We start from the raw sequence: 18,412 nt of genomic DNA on the forward strand, positions 1-18,412 counted from the left end.
TTATTATTATTATTTCATTAATTTAGGAATTTTAAAACCACCCTAAATTAGTAAAAGACTTACTAATTTGCCTTAAAATAAGAAATAAAAATTCAAATTATTTATCTCACCCTCTCTACCCACTCCAATTTGATTTTTATAAAATGAGGATGGAAATTTTCCATCGCTACTCCTATTTTACATTAGACCAATTGAGAAAATCAAAAGGATATTTTTGGGACTTTGGAGTATTAGATTAGAAAAAAGTAAGCAACTCTAGAGGAGACTTTGCTGCATTCACTTCTCAGTTAATTCAATTGCATCTCAAATTAAAAACTTTTGGTTTTAATGACAGTTTAATAATTCATATGACTTCAAAAAATCATTTAGAATTGTTTGTGGAAATATTTAACCTAAAATCACTATTGAAAAGCTAAGTTAGTGAGTTTTTAAAACTTCTTCACAAGATTGGCTTTTATGTATATATATGTTTTAGTATATTCTGGATATGTTAGTTCTTTTGTTTTTTTTTTTCTTTTCTGGGATAAACAATAAAAGTTTTGACATTTAATTGGCAACCTTTTTGAGATATCAATTTTTGTAATACTCATTTAAGGTTTAATATAGCTTGTTTTTGTAGATATTGGTATTATTGTTGTTATTTTTAATTCTTTTATTATAATTAATTTCTTTTTAAATAGTTTAAAAAGGTTGCTTCATGGTTAAAATTTAAAAATTAATTATTACAATATTAAATATGTTCGATAAAGAATTTCAATGACATACAGATATCAAATAAAATATTTAATTTTTAATTTTACCATGACGTCGCAATTTTTATTTTGTGTTTCTGAATTGAAGGTTTTATTTTTATGAAGTCAAATTATTAATTATATATTGTTGTGAATTTCTTAACAACAATTTGGCTGATATTCCTTCAACCAAATCAGGAATATTAACTTAGTAAAATTCGCAAATGATGAATATATCATCCGTGATGGATTTTTTGTGTTGATAATATAGCTATTCGTAATAGTGTTATGACTTCATATGATTCAACAATTAAATTGTAGTTAAATTTTAATTAATTATAATTACTGCCTAATGGAATATCAACCAAACTATTGTTAAGGAAAAGACATGATGCTAAAAAAATTTGGTAGTCTTTCTCGTTCTAAATAAGACTGATTTATTTTCTGAGAAAAATATAAAATCTCAACGACAACAATTTCCCCCCTTATTGATTATAGAGACAAACTATTCAAACAGAATGACCAAGGTTTTGCCTTTCTTCCCAGCTTTCATGATCTTGAGCATCAAAAAATCAACATTGGAAGAGAGCCAATAATGAGAGTTCCTGCTATATTACTTGCCCTTCCTGCCAAAACCCAAAAATCAGTATGAGTTCTGAACTTGTTAAAGTAGATAATTAATTATCTAGATACATATTAAACAGGTTTTATATCAAAATCATGATGATACCTGTTCTTGCAGAAGCACTGATTGGTGGTGGAGACGATGGTGATATTAGCACTGATGCTACTGATGTTGTCTGCTCACCTTCAGGGACATAGAAAAGGCCTGTCTCATACCGAAAATTACAGCTGGGTGTTATGACTCTCCCTCCTTGCCTCTCGTTACAACACTGTGGAATTAATTCTATGGACTGAGTTAAGCAGTCCATGCATTGTTGCTTAGACAAGTCAGGAGTACACTGAAGAAGTGCATATATATTTTGAGAGTTTGGGGCACCTGTATGTCCTGTAGCATACTTATAACTAGAGTTTCCTGATGCAGCTTGATCGGTTAGCTTATCTAACAAGGCAGCCCTTGACTGATTGAACCCAGTTACATCTGAAACATTGTTCAGGCCATATACCCAAAAATAAGGTCCTCCTTCCACTTGACCAAAAATGGAGCGATTGGCGTAGCGTAACATGCAGTTATCATACCCTCCAATGGCCTCTTTAGAGTTTGGACAAATAGTCATGAGGGAATCACTGGCATTTCTTACACATGCACGGCATGCATCAGGGCTAATATCAGGCCTGCATAAAGCAATTGCAGAAACTTTGTCAGGATTTTGTCCGTAGGAGAAATTGTAGAAGCCATAGGTTATTTCGGTGTTAGTGTAGATGGAAGTGAGGAGATGATTCAGGTTTGTCTGGTAGGTACTATTAGTGGTGTAGTTACCATTGTTCACACAGTAATTGTATAACATTGCAGGCTGAGCTACGGTGACATTGGCGAGAGCCAAAAATTGAATGGAAAGGAGGGAAAGAACAAAAAGACTTATTGACGAGGGCATTTTTGTTTTTTATTTTTTATTTTTTAAAATCTCCGTTGCAATGTCTGAATCTTGTACATGTGGAATGTAAGATGCTATATAGGTCACAAAAGCTTAACTGACGGAGGCCTCCCGTGCAGAAGACGCATAATGACTTGTAAGGATTGGCAATAAGTTCCCTGTTTGGCTGCTTGACTATTTGGATTATAAGAAATGAATTTTAGGGCAGGACCGCATGACCACTTGGACAAAACGATAATCATTACTAGACTAATTCACAGGTTCCCACTTTAGCTCATACTGATAATTGATAGATGTTGAAGTCAAGAAAACCCACTCGGTAGGAGTTGCCTCCAGCCTCTCCCTTTCGTTTCAGCCCCTAAAGTCAAGAAGACGAAGACCCAACTACAGTCGGAAGTCTTGAAGTTACTTTGGCGCAAAAAGCATATTCGAGGCCCTGAAATTTAAATTTTCTAGTAATTGAACCCTTCAACTTCATTTTTGTATAATTGAATCCTTAAACTTTCAACCCTGTTATAATTTAAATCCCTTTTTAACATATATAATATATTAGGTGTCTCCTTTAAAGTGTATGAGCTTTTCTTACTTTTACTGATTGAGTCCTTGAACTTTTTGCATTTTATAAATTGAGTTTGTGACTTTTCAAATTCTTTTGACTGAGCCCTTATTAAAAAGATTATAAAGAACTAATCATAACTGTAATAAAATTTGATCACCTAAATGAATATGAATTAAGGAAGTATTTTCTGGAAAATGTACATTATTAAAGCAATAATAAATAAATACTTTAAAACTATGAAACTAATATTGTATAGAGCATGCTTACTTACGAAAATACCTTTCAACTTTCAGTTTTAATAGAAATTATTTAGTTTATTTTCTTGATAATCTAAATCAATGTCATAAAATCTTATAACTGAAAAAATATTTTTAAATTGAATTAAAAACATATTTGTTCTTATGAACTTATTATTTTCTTAATTTCCATCATTTCTTGAACCATATCCATATTCTATCACTTAAAATGATTAAATTCAGAAAGAAAAAAAAAATCTGCACTTGGGCCTTCAAATTGGACTCTGTCAATTTGTTTAGATTCAGAATCCCTAATTCAATTTCATGAAGGGAAAACGCTGCTGGTTCTGTCAAAATAAATGCAGGGTAATTAATTATACAATGAGTTCCGTCAACTAAATACTGTTTCTTTAGGTGCTAATCATATTTTCTTTCTTGTTTTGCTTGTTTCCTGTTTGGTTGTAGAGTTTTTCTTTAAATAAAGTAGCAATCTTACTGTTATTTCAGCTTTATATTATTAATATCAGTAATATGAATAACAGGTTTCCTAATAAATAAATAACAGAATAAACATAATATCTATCCTTACAATCTTGATCTTCAAATATCATTGATCAGAAACATGTAACCTATACAGGAGCCAATTATTATTATTATTATTATTATTATTTTCTTTTCCATATAGCACACAGTAATATGCGGTATAATTATACTAACGCTCATTTAACTTTACATGAAATTTTAATTTATCATATATTTTTTTTATTTCATTAAAGTCATTTAACTTTAAGTTGAGTAATAAATTAGTCACTTATTTAAAATATAGTGATTTAATTTGCTAGAATAATAACATTTTAAAGCATTCAATGTTAGATTAACAATTATTTTAAAAAATTGATAAAGTCTCATTAAACTATTTAACTAAACTATTAACTTAATCTAAAATCAAACACAACTTTAGACTTCAAGATAATAAATCTTGATTGTAGATTTGTTTTTCTTGTCTTCTCATCTTCTATTCTTTCTTTTTTATTTATTATTAGGATGATATTTCTTTTTTCAGCTTAATTAATAAATATTAACTACTTATTTTAATTTATTTTCAACAAAATATTGTGTCTAAAGTAAAAAGATATAATAATAATAATAATAATAAAAAGAAAGTAAAAAATAAAAAATGGAAGAGTGTCCAAACAATAAATTAGTAATATTTTTGCACTTGTTTGTATTTAAGCTATTATTTTCTTTATATTTTTTACATGTCCATATATCTATTTGAGGATGTAAGATTGGTTACTATTTTGGTGCAAAAACTTTAATATTAAATAAGTGTCTAACCACCAAACTAATTAAATATAAATACTAATTGCAAAACAAATAATATGTAGAACTTATAATATATGTGAGCATTTTCTTCTAATTGTCTATGATGCTAGTCTATTTGATTTTTAAAAATTGGAATTCAATATTTCGGCTCAAAGCTTCAAAATTAAGAATTTATATTATAGCATTAGAGATTTTTTGTTGTAGATTAGGAGATTTAGAGATTTTATTTTTTTTTCGATGAATAAATCACTAGATTTTAGACAAGCGACCAATTTTGTTATCTAACTTAAAGTTAAATGATTTTAATGAAAAAAAAATTATGTGACTAAAACGAAACTAAATGTAAATTAAGTCACCATTAGTATAATTATCTATTGGTGGTACACATGAGGCACAATCAGAAGGTACCCACAAACCAACTAGTAAATCCTAAATATTTTTGCACTGGGAACCCCCTAACATCCGATTTGGATCCGCCCCTGAACCTATATACATCAGCGCGGACCTAGTTCACTAAATGAGACCTCGTTTACTGATGGATCTTCTGTGGTTACTTCTTGATTAGGTGATGCTTCTAGGTCTTTGTCAAGTGTTTCCTGCATCATAAGAAATGCAGGTCTTGAGGGTCGTGGAAGAGTGATAGAGCGGTCGCTAAGCATGAGAACGACCGAAGCCATTGTGGGTCTCTTTGCCACATCTTCTTGAACACATAACAACCCGATATGGATACATCTTATCATCTCCTTTCTTGAACCAACGCACAGTGCAACTTTATCTATCAAATTTAAAGGCGCCCCTTCATTCCAGCTTCTCCATGCCTGCAGAAGTTCAACCAAGAATGCTGAATTTCTACCTTCCAAGATTTTGGAATAAAATATATCTGTAGCTATAATAGCTAATTATATTTTTGTACTCACGCAGGTTAACAGATTCTCTTCCAGCCTGCCATCACGGAAACAATTAGCTTTTTGACCACTTATGATTTCCAAAAGAAGCACACCAAAGCTAAAAACATCAGTTTTTACTGAGACTTTCCCATGCTTAACGTATTCTGGGGGCATATAGCCACTGCATAAGAAGCCACTAGTAAATAATGGTCCCAATCTAATATCATCGCCATGACAGCTTTTAGTGACAAAAGAAAAAAAATGGCAGTTGGATCATAAGCTCTAAAGTCTAAAATGATTCTTATACTTACTAGGTTCCCACAATTCTACGTGTAGCAATTTGAGAATGATCGGCTTCAAACAACTTTGCTGTTCCAAAATCTGAAATTTTAGGATTCATTTGTTCGTCTAATAGAATGTTACTAGCTTTCAGATCACGATGAATGATTCGAGTTGGAGAATCTTCATGTATGTAAAGGATCCCTCGAGCTATACCCTCTATGATATTATATCGCATCTTCCAATCTAGCAATAGTCGCCTATTTGAATCTGCAAATTTACCAAGTCATACATCAATTAACTAGAAGTAATAAATTGAAAAGTACTTACAAATTGATTCATAATATACATGAATGTGTATTTAAATCATCACTGAAATAGAGAAAATGTGATTCTGGCTGAATCAATACCAAAGACGTAATAGTGGAGGCTCGAATTCGGGACAAACTCATAGATGAGAAGTTTTTCTTTTTCCTCGAGGCAGAAACCTAGAAGCCTAACCAAATTCTTGTGTTGAAGCATGGCCATTAAGAGGACCTCGTTTTTAAATTCAACTTCTCCTTGTTTAGAATATCTTGACCACCTTTTCACAGCTATAGTTACTCCATCAGGAAGCCTACCCTGAGAAGAAACAGAGTAAATGCAATACAATCAGTGGTCAGCTAGAGTTTGAGATTCTTGGTTCATCAATGTTTGAGAAATTATTATAATCTGTTCCGCTTTCCAGTGTCGAATTACCTTGTAAACAGTGCCAAATCCACCTTCTCCAATCTTATTATCATCAGAGAAATTATTTGTTGCAACTCGAATAGTCCCAATGTCGAATTGCAATGATTCAGCAGTAGTACTAATATCATCCGTGCGTTCACAAACACCTTAATAAAGAAAGGTATATTAAAATCCTGATAAGAAATAGAAGAATCCTACCATTGGCTCAATATTTTAGGTGTCCAAGTGAAGTGAGCCTTCAGATTAATTTTGTTATAGTTCGCAGTATCCTAATGGATAAATTGGATTCTTATGTTGTTGAAGCAAATGTCGACTTACTTTCGGTTAGTTTCCTGGGTTTATTCCTCGTCAAAAGGCTGTATATGGAGAGAACGAGCACCAAAAAGCTGACTACAGGAACAACAATAATAACGACAGTTCTAGATGCAATATCCTTCTTATCTGTTAATCCAAAAAAGTATTCAGACAGTATACTCAAATTTGAATTTGAAATTTGCTAATATGAAAGTTACCTCTCACTATTGGTGAAGTTGGAGAAGGCAAAGGCAGCGGAGATGGCAGATAATGAGGAGATGGTTGTGGAGAATCAGCAATGGGTGTATAAAAGATGTAAAGATCCCACCGGAACCAGCAGCTGGGTTTGATAGTATAACCTCCTACCTTACCGAAGCAACAACTTCGATAGTTAGCGACAGCTTGTTGTAGACAGTAGTTACAGCTACTCTGAGATAGATCAGGAGTGCATTGCATTAGTACATATATGTTCTGAAACAATGTTAAGTTTGCTTTCCCAGTTGCGGCCTTAATTTTAGAAGATCCAGTTGAGGCTTTTGTTCCAACTTGTTCCATCAAATTGCTCCAGATTTGATTAAACTCCTCGATATCTGACGTGAGGTTTGCAGTATTATATCCAGATTGAGAAGGATCTAGCTCCATTTTTCCAGAGATGGGACGATCCGCATAGCGAATAATGCAAGGAGGATACTTACCCCCACCCCATAAAATTGCTTCTTTTTGGTTCGGACAAGTTGTCACTATATCTTGAATCCCAGAACTGACACAGTCTGAACAAGCTTCTTCTGTAGAGTCTGGTCTGCACATCACAAGACCATATACTTTGTCGCTATCTTGGCCGACTGAGGTAGTGTAAAAACCACCGTTTGCTGTGACATTAGAAGTAAGAGAAGAGAGGAGGAGGCCCCTGTTTTTGGCATAGGTGCCATTGTTTGTGAAGTTTCCTGTGTCATAGCAAACCGTCTGGCCCCTGGCAAGACTAATGAATTGAAGAAAATAAATAATAAGGGGAAGGAAATCTATAGAAGCCATAGAGCAGCTTTGAAATAAGAACACAAATGTTTTTCCTATTGTAATAGTTTCCTCCGTAGCTAAAGCTGAAGAAAGTTATAAGCCCGAGACATTTGTTCAAGCTTCTGTTGATTTATTTCACTTCTGATTGAACGAATTAAAGTCAACAGAAAACAAGTCAATGAAGCAAGTTTTTTCACTTTTCAATCTGTCACGGAACACCATTATATTCTCATTCCAAGTTATCTTCCCGATACTAATTATACATGAATGATTTGTGACTTGGTCACCTCAACTTTTTCTTTTATCACTTAAACACTTAAATAATTTTTATTTTTTATTTTTTAAACAATTAAATTTGTTCATTCTTTTTTAAAGGAGCACGCGTGCCATACACTTCCACTGACTTTAGTTTTTAAATATCTTATTAAGTTCTTATAACTTTTTTAATATTTGAATCCTATAAAAAATCTATAAAATAATAAAATAATATTTTCTATATTTGAAATAATTAAATGAATTAAATATATATTTTCTCAAATTGCTACCACACCCATCGTATCCACCACTACATCATCATTTTAATTTAGAGATTCTATTTGATTATTTTTTCTTGAACCAAACCAAATCTATTTTATCTAAGACTAGAGGTGATTAAAAAACACATCTATTAAAACCAGCCGAAATTTACCTGAAAAAATCAATTATCTAAAGCCAGTCATATATTGTAATTGTTTTCTAAAAAATTTTAGTTCTCACTTCGATTTCAATTAGAATAAATTGTTAATCGAGTTTATTTTTATTCTTATAATTATTTATATTTTTATAGATATTTTAAGTCAGTTAGGCGATTAATTTTTATTGATTTTATTTTTTTATATTTTCAGATTTAATCTTTTTAGAGAAACTAATGATTAACCGACTGGACTTTCGATTATCTGAACCGATAATCAACTGTCCATATATATATATATATAACACTGTATTGTGGCATTCAACTAAAAGAGTTTATGGCAATATCAGAACTTCTGAAAAATGAAAAGTAATGGGGTACGTAGTTCAATTAGTTGATTAAATAGGTTTATTTTTAAATATTATTCAAAATTTGGGATGACACTTTTTTTTATTAATTGATTCCACTGGGTCTAAACTCAATACTTTACAATTTTTATTTTTTTTTTGAAAATACAACATTTTACAATCTTAGAGATGACTAATAACAATTGAACCATGTCCAATTGTCATATTATATAGATTTTAAATCTCAAAACTAAGGCACGCATTCAAAATCCCAAGTAAAAGATAAAATCCTTCGACTTACATCACTTTCTATCAATGAAAACAATTCTAAAAACCAAACAAAAACTTTTAGTATTTTTTTGAAAAAAAAATAATATTTTCATGAAATTAAGAAATTCATCTTTTACTAAAATAAATATCTAGGTCCTGCCATTGAATTATAAAGCTATTTCTTGTAAAATATAAAACCCTTCAAGTAATAATATATAGGATACACATCAATTCGACCAATGGAAAACAATGCTTTCACAAAAGAAGAAAAATGAAATATTCTTATTCCTTCCGTCAAATTTTGATAGGTCAGCTTTTTTTCTTAGACAGACTAAAAAATATAAATTACTTTCTTTTTTAATTATTATTTTAATATTAAATGTATAAAACAGCCTTTATTAGTTAATATAAATATTAACACTTATAATTAATTTTTAGTTATTTAATTTTAAAATTGTTAATTATTAAATAAAAATTTTAAGTTTCAATATAAATTTTTTATTTAAATTTCAACAATTATAAATAACATTTCTGTGATATAAATTAGGAGTCAGTTCATGAAATCCTTTAACATTTTATTGTACAATTTTTCCGATCAAACAACTCACTGATTGTGATGGGTGAAGGTAGACCAAGACTTTGAAGCAGGGTATTGATTCATCCCTAGTAAATAGAAGTCAAGCAAATTTAAATTATTTAGAGAGAGAAACCTATTGCTATTGTGGTGAAATTGCCCTTCCTGTCACTAGACGCTCTACTTTGCACAAAAACAGGGTTTTAGAGGCTGAAACTTTTTTGAAAACTTTGGAACATGTTTATGTTTGGTATTAATTGCCTCCACTATCTTAGTTTGCTACCTACAGGATGCCCCAAGGCCTTGGAATTTACAAGAGTGCAAACTTGGAACTTTGAGGAATGTGCAACAATAAATGATGATTACGAATTTATATTGAACTTTTATTATAGTATTATTATATAGAAACAAAGGTAGTTAATTGACAACTCAATATTGTATTAACCTTTTCTTCAATACCTACCTTTATTATGTATGCATTGAGCCAACCCCAGTGATGAAACTAACGTATCAGTCTTTGTAACTTATTTCCAAGAAAATTCAATTGCATTTACTATCGAGGATATATTTGAGTGATAGGTTCCTGATCAACGGAGAGTTGCATTGACTTGGGAGTAGATTTGTCTAACTCTAATCCTTTCATTGGCATAGTCGGCTGTGATCTACTATGGATAAAGAATGCTGGTTGTTGAGGCACTGGCAGAGTAACAGAAAAACTGTTGAGCATAAGCACTACTGTTGCCATTGTGAGTCTGTCCGCTGGATCTTCTTGAACACACAACAAGCCTATTTGGATGCATCTTAGGACTTCATTTCTTGAATATGAATCTTTTATAACTGGATCCATCACTTCCATAGGTGTCCCATCTCTCCAGTGTTTCCAGACCTGTAAAATTCTTAGTAATCAGTATCCATTTAATTGGTGGTTTTGAGGTGATATTGGCGATAATAAAGGTGAGAACATCCTACTCACATAGCTCACAAGATCACCAGCGCCATCTATTTCATAGAAAGAACTATTCTTCTTTCCACATATAATCTCAAGAATTAGAACACCGAAACTGTACATGTCAGATTTGACGGAGAACTGTCCATGCATTGCATATTCCGGAGACATATATCCACTGAAACCATATACATTAGAATAGCAAAATAACAATTTTCTTCAGATTTGATAAATTCAATTTTTTTAATATAACATCAGAATTGAGGTAGAATTATAAAGAATTAAAATTGCAGACTTACTATGTCCCAACAATTCTTTTAGTATTTCCTTGGGATTGATCAACTCCGAAAATTCTAGCCGTACCAAAATCTGAAATTTTTGGATTCATATTTCTATCCAGTAAAATATTACTGACTTTGAGATCACGATGTACGATTCTTAGTTGAGAATCCTCGTGAAGATAAAGGATTCCTCGAGCAATTCCTCCAACTATTTTGTAACGTGTTGACCAATCTAGTTGTCTCTGTTTTTCAGGATCTATAAATTTATAAAATCAAACATTCAAGTCAAAATGCAAGAGGTTAGCTTCCAATTCGATACAACTACAATACACATCTGTACTCATGGGGCAAAGGCAAATTGGGAACATGTTTAGAAGATACAAACCGAAAAGGAAGTAGTCGAGGCTTTTGTTGGAAACAAATTCATAGACGAGTATTTTTTCTGCTCCCTCCAAGCAAAATCCTAGTAGCCTCACCAAATTTCTGTGTTGAAGCTTGGCTAACAATACAACCTCATTCTTAAACTCTTGTGCACCTTGCCCAGAGCTTCTTGATAGCTTTTTTACAGCTATTTCTTGCCCGTTAGGAAGTATACCCTGAGAATTTATTTGTACTAATCGTTACACAGTCTCATCTATTAAAGTTCGTTAATCTTCATGGTTAAAATTCACAAATTCTCACCTTGTAAACCTCACCGAATCCTCCTTCACCTAGCTTGTTATCAGCAGAGAACTTATTTGTAGCAGCTTCTACCGTATTCAGATCAATTTGCAAGGACTCAACAGTTGTAATCTCATTTCCATCTACACGAATAACCAAAGGACATGTTCATTAAGCTTTCTACAGTAATTCACATGCTACAATAGCAAAAGAATATAGTAACAAGACCATTGGTATTTTATCATAAGTAATTAGAGTGGGTTGATTTCGAGAATTGTTACCCTCACCTTCTTGCACAGCGTCGTACTTCTTTCTTGGCCGTCTCCTTAGGTAACAGTAGGCCAGAGAGAAAAGCACAATAGCGATAGCAACTGGAGCAACGATGGCTACAATTATAACAGTTGATATACCGCTTTGTCCTGCGTAAATTAATAAATATTATACCAGCCGGTATTGCTTTTGCATTGTAGAGAAGAAAGAGATTGCATCATTAACTGCAGGCAGTCGGATTCTAGTTCATGGCATAAGCTAACAATTAATTAAACATGGATGCCATGGTTCTTTTTTCTTTATTTAAAAAAGTTAGTCTGAAATTGTGGCCAAGGTCAGGAATTAGCTCATAAATCATAATTACAGAAACCTTTATATTAGAAAGGGTGTGGGCGATTGATGAAATTATAGATAGTGTGTAGCACTATTAATAAGAATTAGTTTAAATCTAACTGTTACAAAATCTTATAAAATATTTAAAAGCCTCCAAAAAAACCTGCATCCAAACAAAAAGAAATAATTGGTAATTCTTTTTGTAATAATAATTGTTAATTATAAGAAATAAATGATAAATGTCAACCCCCACTTTCGGCCATTCAGTACAGTATAAATCAACTTTACCTTCTGTTTCTGGTCTTGTTCCTGAACCTGTAGGAGGAGGAGGAGGAACAGCAGGCGATGGGGATGGCGGTGGCGGCTCAACTGCAGTTGCATTAAAAAATGGGTACACCTCATAACGAACATTACAGCTTGGATATAAGACATTTGCTCCTCGCTTCCCACCACAACAACTGGGCAAATTCGAGATAGCTCCCTGTAAACACTGCCTACAACCTGGGTTGGATAGATCAGGTGTGCACTGCACAAGGCTGTACAGTTTCTGAAAAGCGGTAAAATTGTCTTCTGTCGCTGCGAACTTTTTTTCTCCTGATGCAGCACTAGATGCGTCAGTAGCCAAATTCTCCATAGTGGTAGCTAATAGATTGTCGAAACGATCAGGGTCAGATATATCCTGCGTATTCGACAAGAATACTCCAGGTGTTTGGTCCATGGTGGAGATGAAGGACTGATTTTCGTAACGCAGGAGACACTGATCGTACCATACTATGGCTACCTTTTCGATAGGGCAACGTTTGACGATGTCCTGAGTAGCGAAAGTGACACAATCTTGGCAAACATCGGTGCTAACATCGCCACGGCAGAGAAATGAGCCATAGACATCGTCAGGTTGCTGCCCTGAAGGTATGTTGAAGAAGCCAATAGAGTTGTTCGCGTTGTTGGAAAGAGAAGACAAGACTTGGTTTAGATTGGTCTGGTATGTGCTATTTGGAGTGAAAGTGGTTGTGTTGGAGCAGAAATGATAACGATACTCTGGAGACTCTGCTTTGACGATAATTGCAAGGCGTAACAAGAAGAGCAGAATTATAGGGAATCTAATAACTGAGCTCATTTCATTTGGTAGATCAAATTCTTTTGCTCCTACTGTGAATTGGGCCAAATTATTATTATTTTCAAAGAGAAAAAAGAAAAGAAAAATGTAAACACTTCTGTTTCCCGTTTGCTTTTTGCAGAATGACAACTTAAGCTCTTTTCTTTTTACACCACTTTCTTCTCGGTTTGGGTCTGAAATTGATGATGACACAGACACACTGTGTAGGCACGAGTATTGAAGACTCGTCGTGTTATGTGAATATACCAAGTCAAGGCCAAATTTATTTGTCTCTGTTCTAAGAGAAGACGTTCGAGCGTATCTCAGTCCAATTTCCACGCAAGTTCATTGATTTTAAAAACTATAGGTACATTTTTGCCCCTGAAGTTTGTAGCTAGGAGTAAATTTACCCTTGAGCAATTTTTAGACTGGGTGTTGAGTCTTTCTCTGTTTTCACTTTTGAGTTGGCCGCATTTTAGTGCTGCCTGAGACATGGACTAAATCAACAAAATACAAAGGTAATGAAACAAGTCAAACAGAGACTTCTTTCCAGAATTCAATTTATGAAATATGTGAACATTAGGTACATGTGGTAAGATTTTCATATATCCTGTTTCAATTCTATCATGGAACAACAAATGTATTCTCATTCCATGTTTTTAATACTAGAAGCAAGAGTTTTTGACTAATTACTTAGTGGTTGAGCGATTGTTCCACAAAGGATCAATGATATTTCCATGACCTGGCTTATAATTCAAAATACCATCTTTCCCATTGCAACGGTTTCTTGGTGCAGTAAATGGGCAAAAGTCATGCGCTGATAAGTCTCATTTGCATTAGAATCTCTTAGATGCTACCATTTACCTTGAGAGCAAAAGTAGAAAATTTTCAAGGTCTACAATATGGCTCATCTCTCAGAAACTTTTATTATACTTTTAAAAACTGGGTCTTACATTTTTATCTTTGGTGCTACTTATTGTGGTATTTGTTCATGCAGTAGCAATACCCTGTTTATCCAGCTTAGTTAAAAACAAATCATACAAATTCTCACATCATAATGTAACCACATTTTTTCCCTTTTGAGTAGAATACCTAGACTGTAAAATTTCAAGGGAAAGACACGCGCCACCAAGTCTGATCAATGAGTAAGCTTATTCTTTATTGTGCATTGAACCAACACTAGTGACGAAACTTAGATATCCATTCTTTCTAATATATCTTCAAGAACAATTTATTAAATTCTCTATCGAGGATATACTTCAGTAATTGATTCTTCATCAACAGACCATTGGATTGACTTTGTAGTAGACTTATCGGACTCCAATCCCTTCATTGGCATGGTTGGTTCCGATCTGCTGTGCAGAAAGAATGCTGGTCGTTGAGGTACCGGTAGAGTAACAGAAAAACTATTGAGCATAAGCGCTACTGTTGCCATTGTGGGTCTGTCAGTTGGATCTTCTTGAACACATAGTAAGCCTATTTGGATGCATCTTAACACTTCATTTCTTGAATATGAATCTTTTAGAACTGGATCCAACACGTCAATAGGGGTTCCATCTCTCCAGTGTTTCCATACCTGCAAAATATTATATATTAATGCAGTTTAAGATAAAAGTAGTAATAACAAAGACGAAAACATTCTACTCACATAGCTCACAAGATCATCAACGCCATCTATTTGATAGAAAGAACTGTTTTTCTTTCCACTTATAATTTCGAGAACTAAGATACCAAAACTGTACATATCAGACTTGACGGAGAACTGGCCATGCATTGCATATTCTGGAGACATATATCCACTGGAAAACATAAACATAATATAATAAATTAGAATATAGGCATAAAAGTTTGTTTCGCACTTGCTCAACTTCAAAAAGTTCACCAAACTTATGATCATTTGAAGCAGAAAGAGTACTAAAACTGCAAACTTACTATGTTCCAACAATTCTACTTGTATTTCCTTGAGTTTGATCAACTCCAAAAATTCTGGCCATACCAAAATCTGAAATTTTTGAATTCATATTTCTATCTAAAAGAATATTACTAGCTTTGAGATCACGATGTATGATTCTTAGTCGAGAGTCCTCGTGAAGATAAACAATTCCTCGGGCAATTCCTCCAATAATTTTATAACGTCTTGACCAATCTAATTGTGCTTGCTTTTCAGGGTCTACAAAAATCCATGAAATAAAGCATTCAAGTCTGGATGCAATTCAAATTCAATACAACTACAAAATGTCCATCAGTAGTCATGAAGTGAAGGTAAATTGGGCATATGTTTAGAGGATACAAACCGAAAAGGAAGTAGTCGAGGCTTTTGTTGGGAACGAATTCATAGACTAGTATTTTTTCTGCACCCTCCAAGCAAAATCCTAGCAGCCTCACTAGATTTCTGTGTTGAAGCTTGGCTAACAATGCAACCTCATTCTTAAACTCTTCTGCACCCTGCCCAGAGCTTCTTGATAGCTTCTTTACAGCTATTTCTTGCCCATTAGGAAGAGTACCCTGAGAAATTTACTTCCACCGTGTAACTTACTTGCATATATTTATTAATTTTCAAGATTTAGATTTATAAATTCTGACCTTGTAGACCTCACCAAATCCACCTTCACCCAGCTTGTTATCAGCAGAGAACTTATTTGTAGCAACTTCTATAGTATTCAGATCAATTTGCAAGGACTCCGCAGTTGTAATTTCATTTCTAGCTACATATATAACCAAAGGACATGTTTATTAAGCTTTGTACAGTAATTCACATGCTATAAAAGCAAAAGAATTAATATAGTAACAAGACCAATGGTATTTTATCATAAGTAACTATAGTTGGTAATTTCGAAAATTGTTACCATCATCTTCTTGCACAGCCTCATACTTCTTTCTTCTCCTTAGGTAACAGCAGCCCAGACTGAAAAGCACAGTAGCGACAGCAATTGGAGCAACAATCGCTATAATTGTAACAGTTGATATGCCTCTTTTTCCTGCATAAGTTAATAAACACATCGACAAAAGTGTTATATCAGCCCCTCATGAATTCTAGTTCATGGCATAAACTAACAATTAATTAAACATGAATGCAGGTTTTTTTTTTTTTTATTAAAGAAAAAGAACTGTCTGAATTTATGTCAGAATTCAATAATTTACTCATAGATCCTAATAACAATTGGGTATGAAATAAATATTTCTCAGCTGCGTTACACACAGGAAGAGGAAAGATTATTTAATGACAAAGAAATAAATCATAAATGTCAACCACCACTTTCGGCCATTTGTTAATAATTAATAACCTTAAGTACAGTGCAAATCAACTTTACCTTCTATTTGTGGTTTTGCTCCTAAACCTGTAGGAGGAGGAGGCAGAGGAACCACAGGCGACGGTGCTGGAGGCGGCGGCTCAAGTGCAGTAGCATTAAAAAATAGATACACTTCATAACGAATATTGCAACTTGGATACAAGACTCTTCCTCCTTGCTTTCCACCACAGCAACTGGGCAAATTTGAGATGGCTGTTTGTAGACACTGCCCACAGTCTGAGGTGGATAGATCAGGTGTGCACTGCACAAGACTGTACAGCTTCTGAAACGAGGTAAAACTGTCTTCTTTCACAGCAAACTTTTTTTCTCCTGATGCAGCAGTTGATGCCTCAGTAGCTAAATTATTCATAGTGGAAGCCAATAGACCGTTGAAACGAACTTGGTCCGATGTACTTATATTCTGCGTATTCCACATGTATAGCTCGGGTGTTTGGTCCATGGTGGAGATGAAGGACTGATTTTCGTAACGCAGGAGACACTCATCGTACCATACTATGGCTACCTTTTCGATAGGGCAACGTTTGACGATGTCCTGAGTAGCGAAAGTGACACAATCTTGGCAAACATCGGTGCTAACATCGCCACGGCAGAGAAATGAGCCATAGACATCGTCAGGTTGCTGCCCTGAAGATATGTTGAAGAAGCCAATAGAGTTGTTTGCGTTGTTGGAAAGAGAAGATAAGAGCTTATTCAGATTGGTCTGATACGTGCTATTTGGAGTGAAAGCGGTTGTGTTTGAACAAACATAATAAAGAGGCTCTCGAGGCTGCTGTGCTTTGACGATAATTGAAAGACTTAGAAGGAAGAGCAGAATTGTGGAGAATCTAACAATTGAACTCATTTCATTTGGTGGATCAAACTCTTTTGCTACCCACCACGAATAGGGGCCAAGTAAAAAGAAAAAGAAGAAAAAAAGGTAAACCTAGGAAGCGGGTTCAGCACCAATTATCACTTCTGTTTCTCGTTTGCCTTCTGCAGAATGACAACTTTTTTAAGCTCTTACTTTCTACACCGCATTCTTCGCGGTTTGGGTATGAAATTGATGATGATAGACACACCGTGTAGGCCCGAGTATTGAAGACTCGTGTTACGTGAAGAAACCAAGTCAAGGCCAAATTTATTATCTCTGTTGTGTAAGAGAAGACGTTCGAGCGTAACTCAGTCCAATTTCTACGCAATTCATCAATTTTAAAAACTATAATCAATATTTATTTTTAAAGGAAAATTATGTCATGACTCATGAGTTGGAAGGCAGAACAGGAAATGACAACCAGTGGATTGGGACCGAAGTGAAAAAATGGTGCTCACCTCACGACAATATTTTAAATTTTGTTCGGCTAAAGTCCGAATACATCACAATACTCAAAAAATATGCTTTTAAAAGAAATTTTAAAAATTTAATTTATATACTATAATTAATAGAAGCGTAACACATATATATCATTTATACATATTTCATAATTTAAAATCAATAAATATATATCAATCATTTATAAATAGAATATATAAGTAGAGACATACACTAAATTGGTAAAACATTCTTTTAGATAGAGTATTAGCTTTTTATGATTAGTACAGGTTAAGTTAGTCCTTTATGTTCTAAATAACAATACCATTAAATATAAAATAATAATTTACTTTTTGAACAGAGATATATACGTCACTAGAAAATTCAAATTAAGGCTGTTTTTCTTAAAAGGGGTTCTTTTTTTTTTTTCTTCAGAGAAAGAATGAACAAAGTCTAATTAATACACAATTGAATGCAAATTCTTCCCTAACATTGACTAGAGCATAACTGAATATTACTTTTTCTAAACAATGAAGTATTCCAAAATAGAAAAGACTATTAATATTTGAATTCCTAATCCAGATTGAGGATTCTTATGAGTAGTTAGTTAAGAATTTTTAAATAAATCAAAGAAAGAAAAGTCAAACATCTAATAAACTTAAGGATAAATCTGGATGGCTAGATTTTAGCGACTAGAGAGACCCTTTTTAGTCATTTTAGGTGTTTTATTAAGAATAGTGAGGTCATTTACTATT

General features: G+C 33.4%; 4 protein-coding genes across 5 annotated transcripts; all 4 read right to left on the reverse strand.

The window, feature by feature from the left end:
* Positions 1–1,151: 1,151 nt before the first annotated feature.
* LOC125370060 (cysteine-rich repeat secretory protein 38-like) lies at positions 1,152–2,351 on the reverse strand. Its single transcript, XM_048373700.1, has 2 exons — positions 1,462–2,351; positions 1,152–1,357 (listed from the first exon to the last, which is right to left on the reverse strand). Exons 1-2 carry the CDS (start codon positions 2,285–2,287, stop codon positions 1,296–1,298), a joined length of 888 nt encoding a protein of 295 aa, XP_048229657.1. The 5' UTR covers positions 2,288–2,351; the 3' UTR covers positions 1,152–1,295.
* Positions 2,352–4,730: 2,379 nt separating this feature from the next.
* On the reverse strand, positions 4,731–8,045 carry LOC8267398 (cysteine-rich receptor-like protein kinase 44). 2 transcript variants are annotated; one of them, XM_025157215.2, is made up of 7 exons: positions 6,816–8,045; positions 6,622–6,693; positions 6,313–6,449; positions 5,985–6,195; positions 5,607–5,844; positions 5,326–5,476; positions 4,731–5,226 (listed from the first exon to the last, which is right to left on the reverse strand). In XM_025157215.2, the coding sequence occupies exons 1-7, from the start codon at positions 7,627–7,629 to the stop codon at positions 4,903–4,905; spliced, it is 1,947 nt and encodes a 648-aa protein (XP_025012983.1). In that variant the 5' UTR covers positions 7,630–8,045; the 3' UTR covers positions 4,731–4,902. The 2 variants fall into 2 exon arrangements, with proteins under 2 accessions (XP_025012983.1, XP_015574220.1); XM_015718734.3 differs by having other exon boundaries at positions 6,622–6,744; positions 6,816–8,041.
* A 1,771-nt stretch (positions 8,046–9,816) lies between these two features.
* Positions 9,817–13,316, reverse strand: LOC8267397 (cysteine-rich receptor-like protein kinase 10). The gene is made up of 7 exons (XM_002518509.4): positions 12,251–13,316; positions 11,647–11,778; positions 11,381–11,502; positions 11,085–11,295; positions 10,718–10,955; positions 10,446–10,596; positions 9,817–10,358 (listed from the first exon to the last, which is right to left on the reverse strand). Exons 1-7 carry the CDS (start codon positions 13,077–13,079, stop codon positions 10,026–10,028), a joined length of 2,016 nt encoding a protein of 671 aa, XP_002518555.2. The 5' UTR covers positions 13,080–13,316; the 3' UTR covers positions 9,817–10,025.
* A 645-nt stretch (positions 13,317–13,961) lies between these two features.
* LOC8267396 (cysteine-rich receptor-like protein kinase 10) lies at positions 13,962–17,441 on the reverse strand. The gene is made up of 7 exons (XM_015718745.3): positions 16,370–17,441; positions 15,905–16,036; positions 15,642–15,763; positions 15,353–15,563; positions 14,991–15,228; positions 14,707–14,857; positions 13,962–14,634 (listed from the first exon to the last, which is right to left on the reverse strand). The coding sequence occupies exons 1-7, from the start codon at positions 17,208–17,210 to the stop codon at positions 14,302–14,304; spliced, it is 2,028 nt and encodes a 675-aa protein (XP_015574231.2). The 5' UTR covers positions 17,211–17,441; the 3' UTR covers positions 13,962–14,301.
* Positions 17,442–18,412: the final 971 nt, after the last annotated feature.

The sequence above is a fragment of the Ricinus communis genome, chromosome 5 (genome assembly GCF_019578655.1).
Source record: "Ricinus communis isolate WT05 ecotype wild-type chromosome 5, ASM1957865v1, whole genome shotgun sequence".
NCBI lineage: Eukaryota > Viridiplantae > Streptophyta > Magnoliopsida > Malpighiales > Euphorbiaceae > Ricinus > Ricinus communis.

Coding starts and splice junctions, on each gene's coding strand:
- LOC125370060 (XM_048373700.1), bottom strand. CDS start 2,287: ATGCCCTCGTCAATAAGTCTTTTTGTTCTTTCCCTCCTTTCCATTCAA. Junction 1,358..1,461: donor CAGTGCTTCTGCAAGAACAG/GTATCATCATGA, acceptor GGGTTTTGGCAG/GAAGGGCAAGTAATATAGCA.
- LOC8267396 (XM_015718745.3), bottom strand. CDS start 17,210: ATGAGTTCAATTGTTAGATTCTCCACAATTCTGCTCTTCCTTCTAAGT. Junction 16,037..16,369: donor AGCAAAACCACAAATAGAAG/GTAAAGTTGATT, acceptor TAACTTATGCAG/GAAAAAGAGGCATATCAACT. Junction 15,764..15,904: donor GGCTGTGCAAGAAGATGATG/GTAACAATTTTC, acceptor TTATATATGTAG/CTAGAAATGAAATTACAACT.
- LOC8267397 (XM_002518509.4), bottom strand. CDS start 13,079: ATGAGCTCAGTTATTAGATTCCCTATAATTCTGCTCTTCTTGTTACGC. Junction 11,779..12,250: donor AACAAGACCAGAAACAGAAG/GTAAAGTTGATT, acceptor TAATTTACGCAG/GACAAAGCGGTATATCAACT. Junction 11,296..11,380: donor GATTCGGTGAGGTTTACAAG/GTGAGAATTTGT, acceptor ATAAATTCTCAG/GGTATACTTCCTAACGGGCA.
- LOC8267398 (XM_015718734.3), bottom strand. CDS start 7,629: ATGGCTTCTATAGATTTCCTTCCCCTTATTATTTATTTTCTTCAATTC. Junction 6,450..6,621: donor ACCCAGGAAACTAACCGAAA/GTAAGTCGACAT, acceptor TTCTTTATTAAG/GTGTTTGTGAACGCACGGAT. Junction 5,227..5,325: donor AAGAGAATCTGTTAACCTGC/GTGAGTACAAAA, acceptor GAACTTCTGCAG/GCATGGAGAAGCTGGAATGA.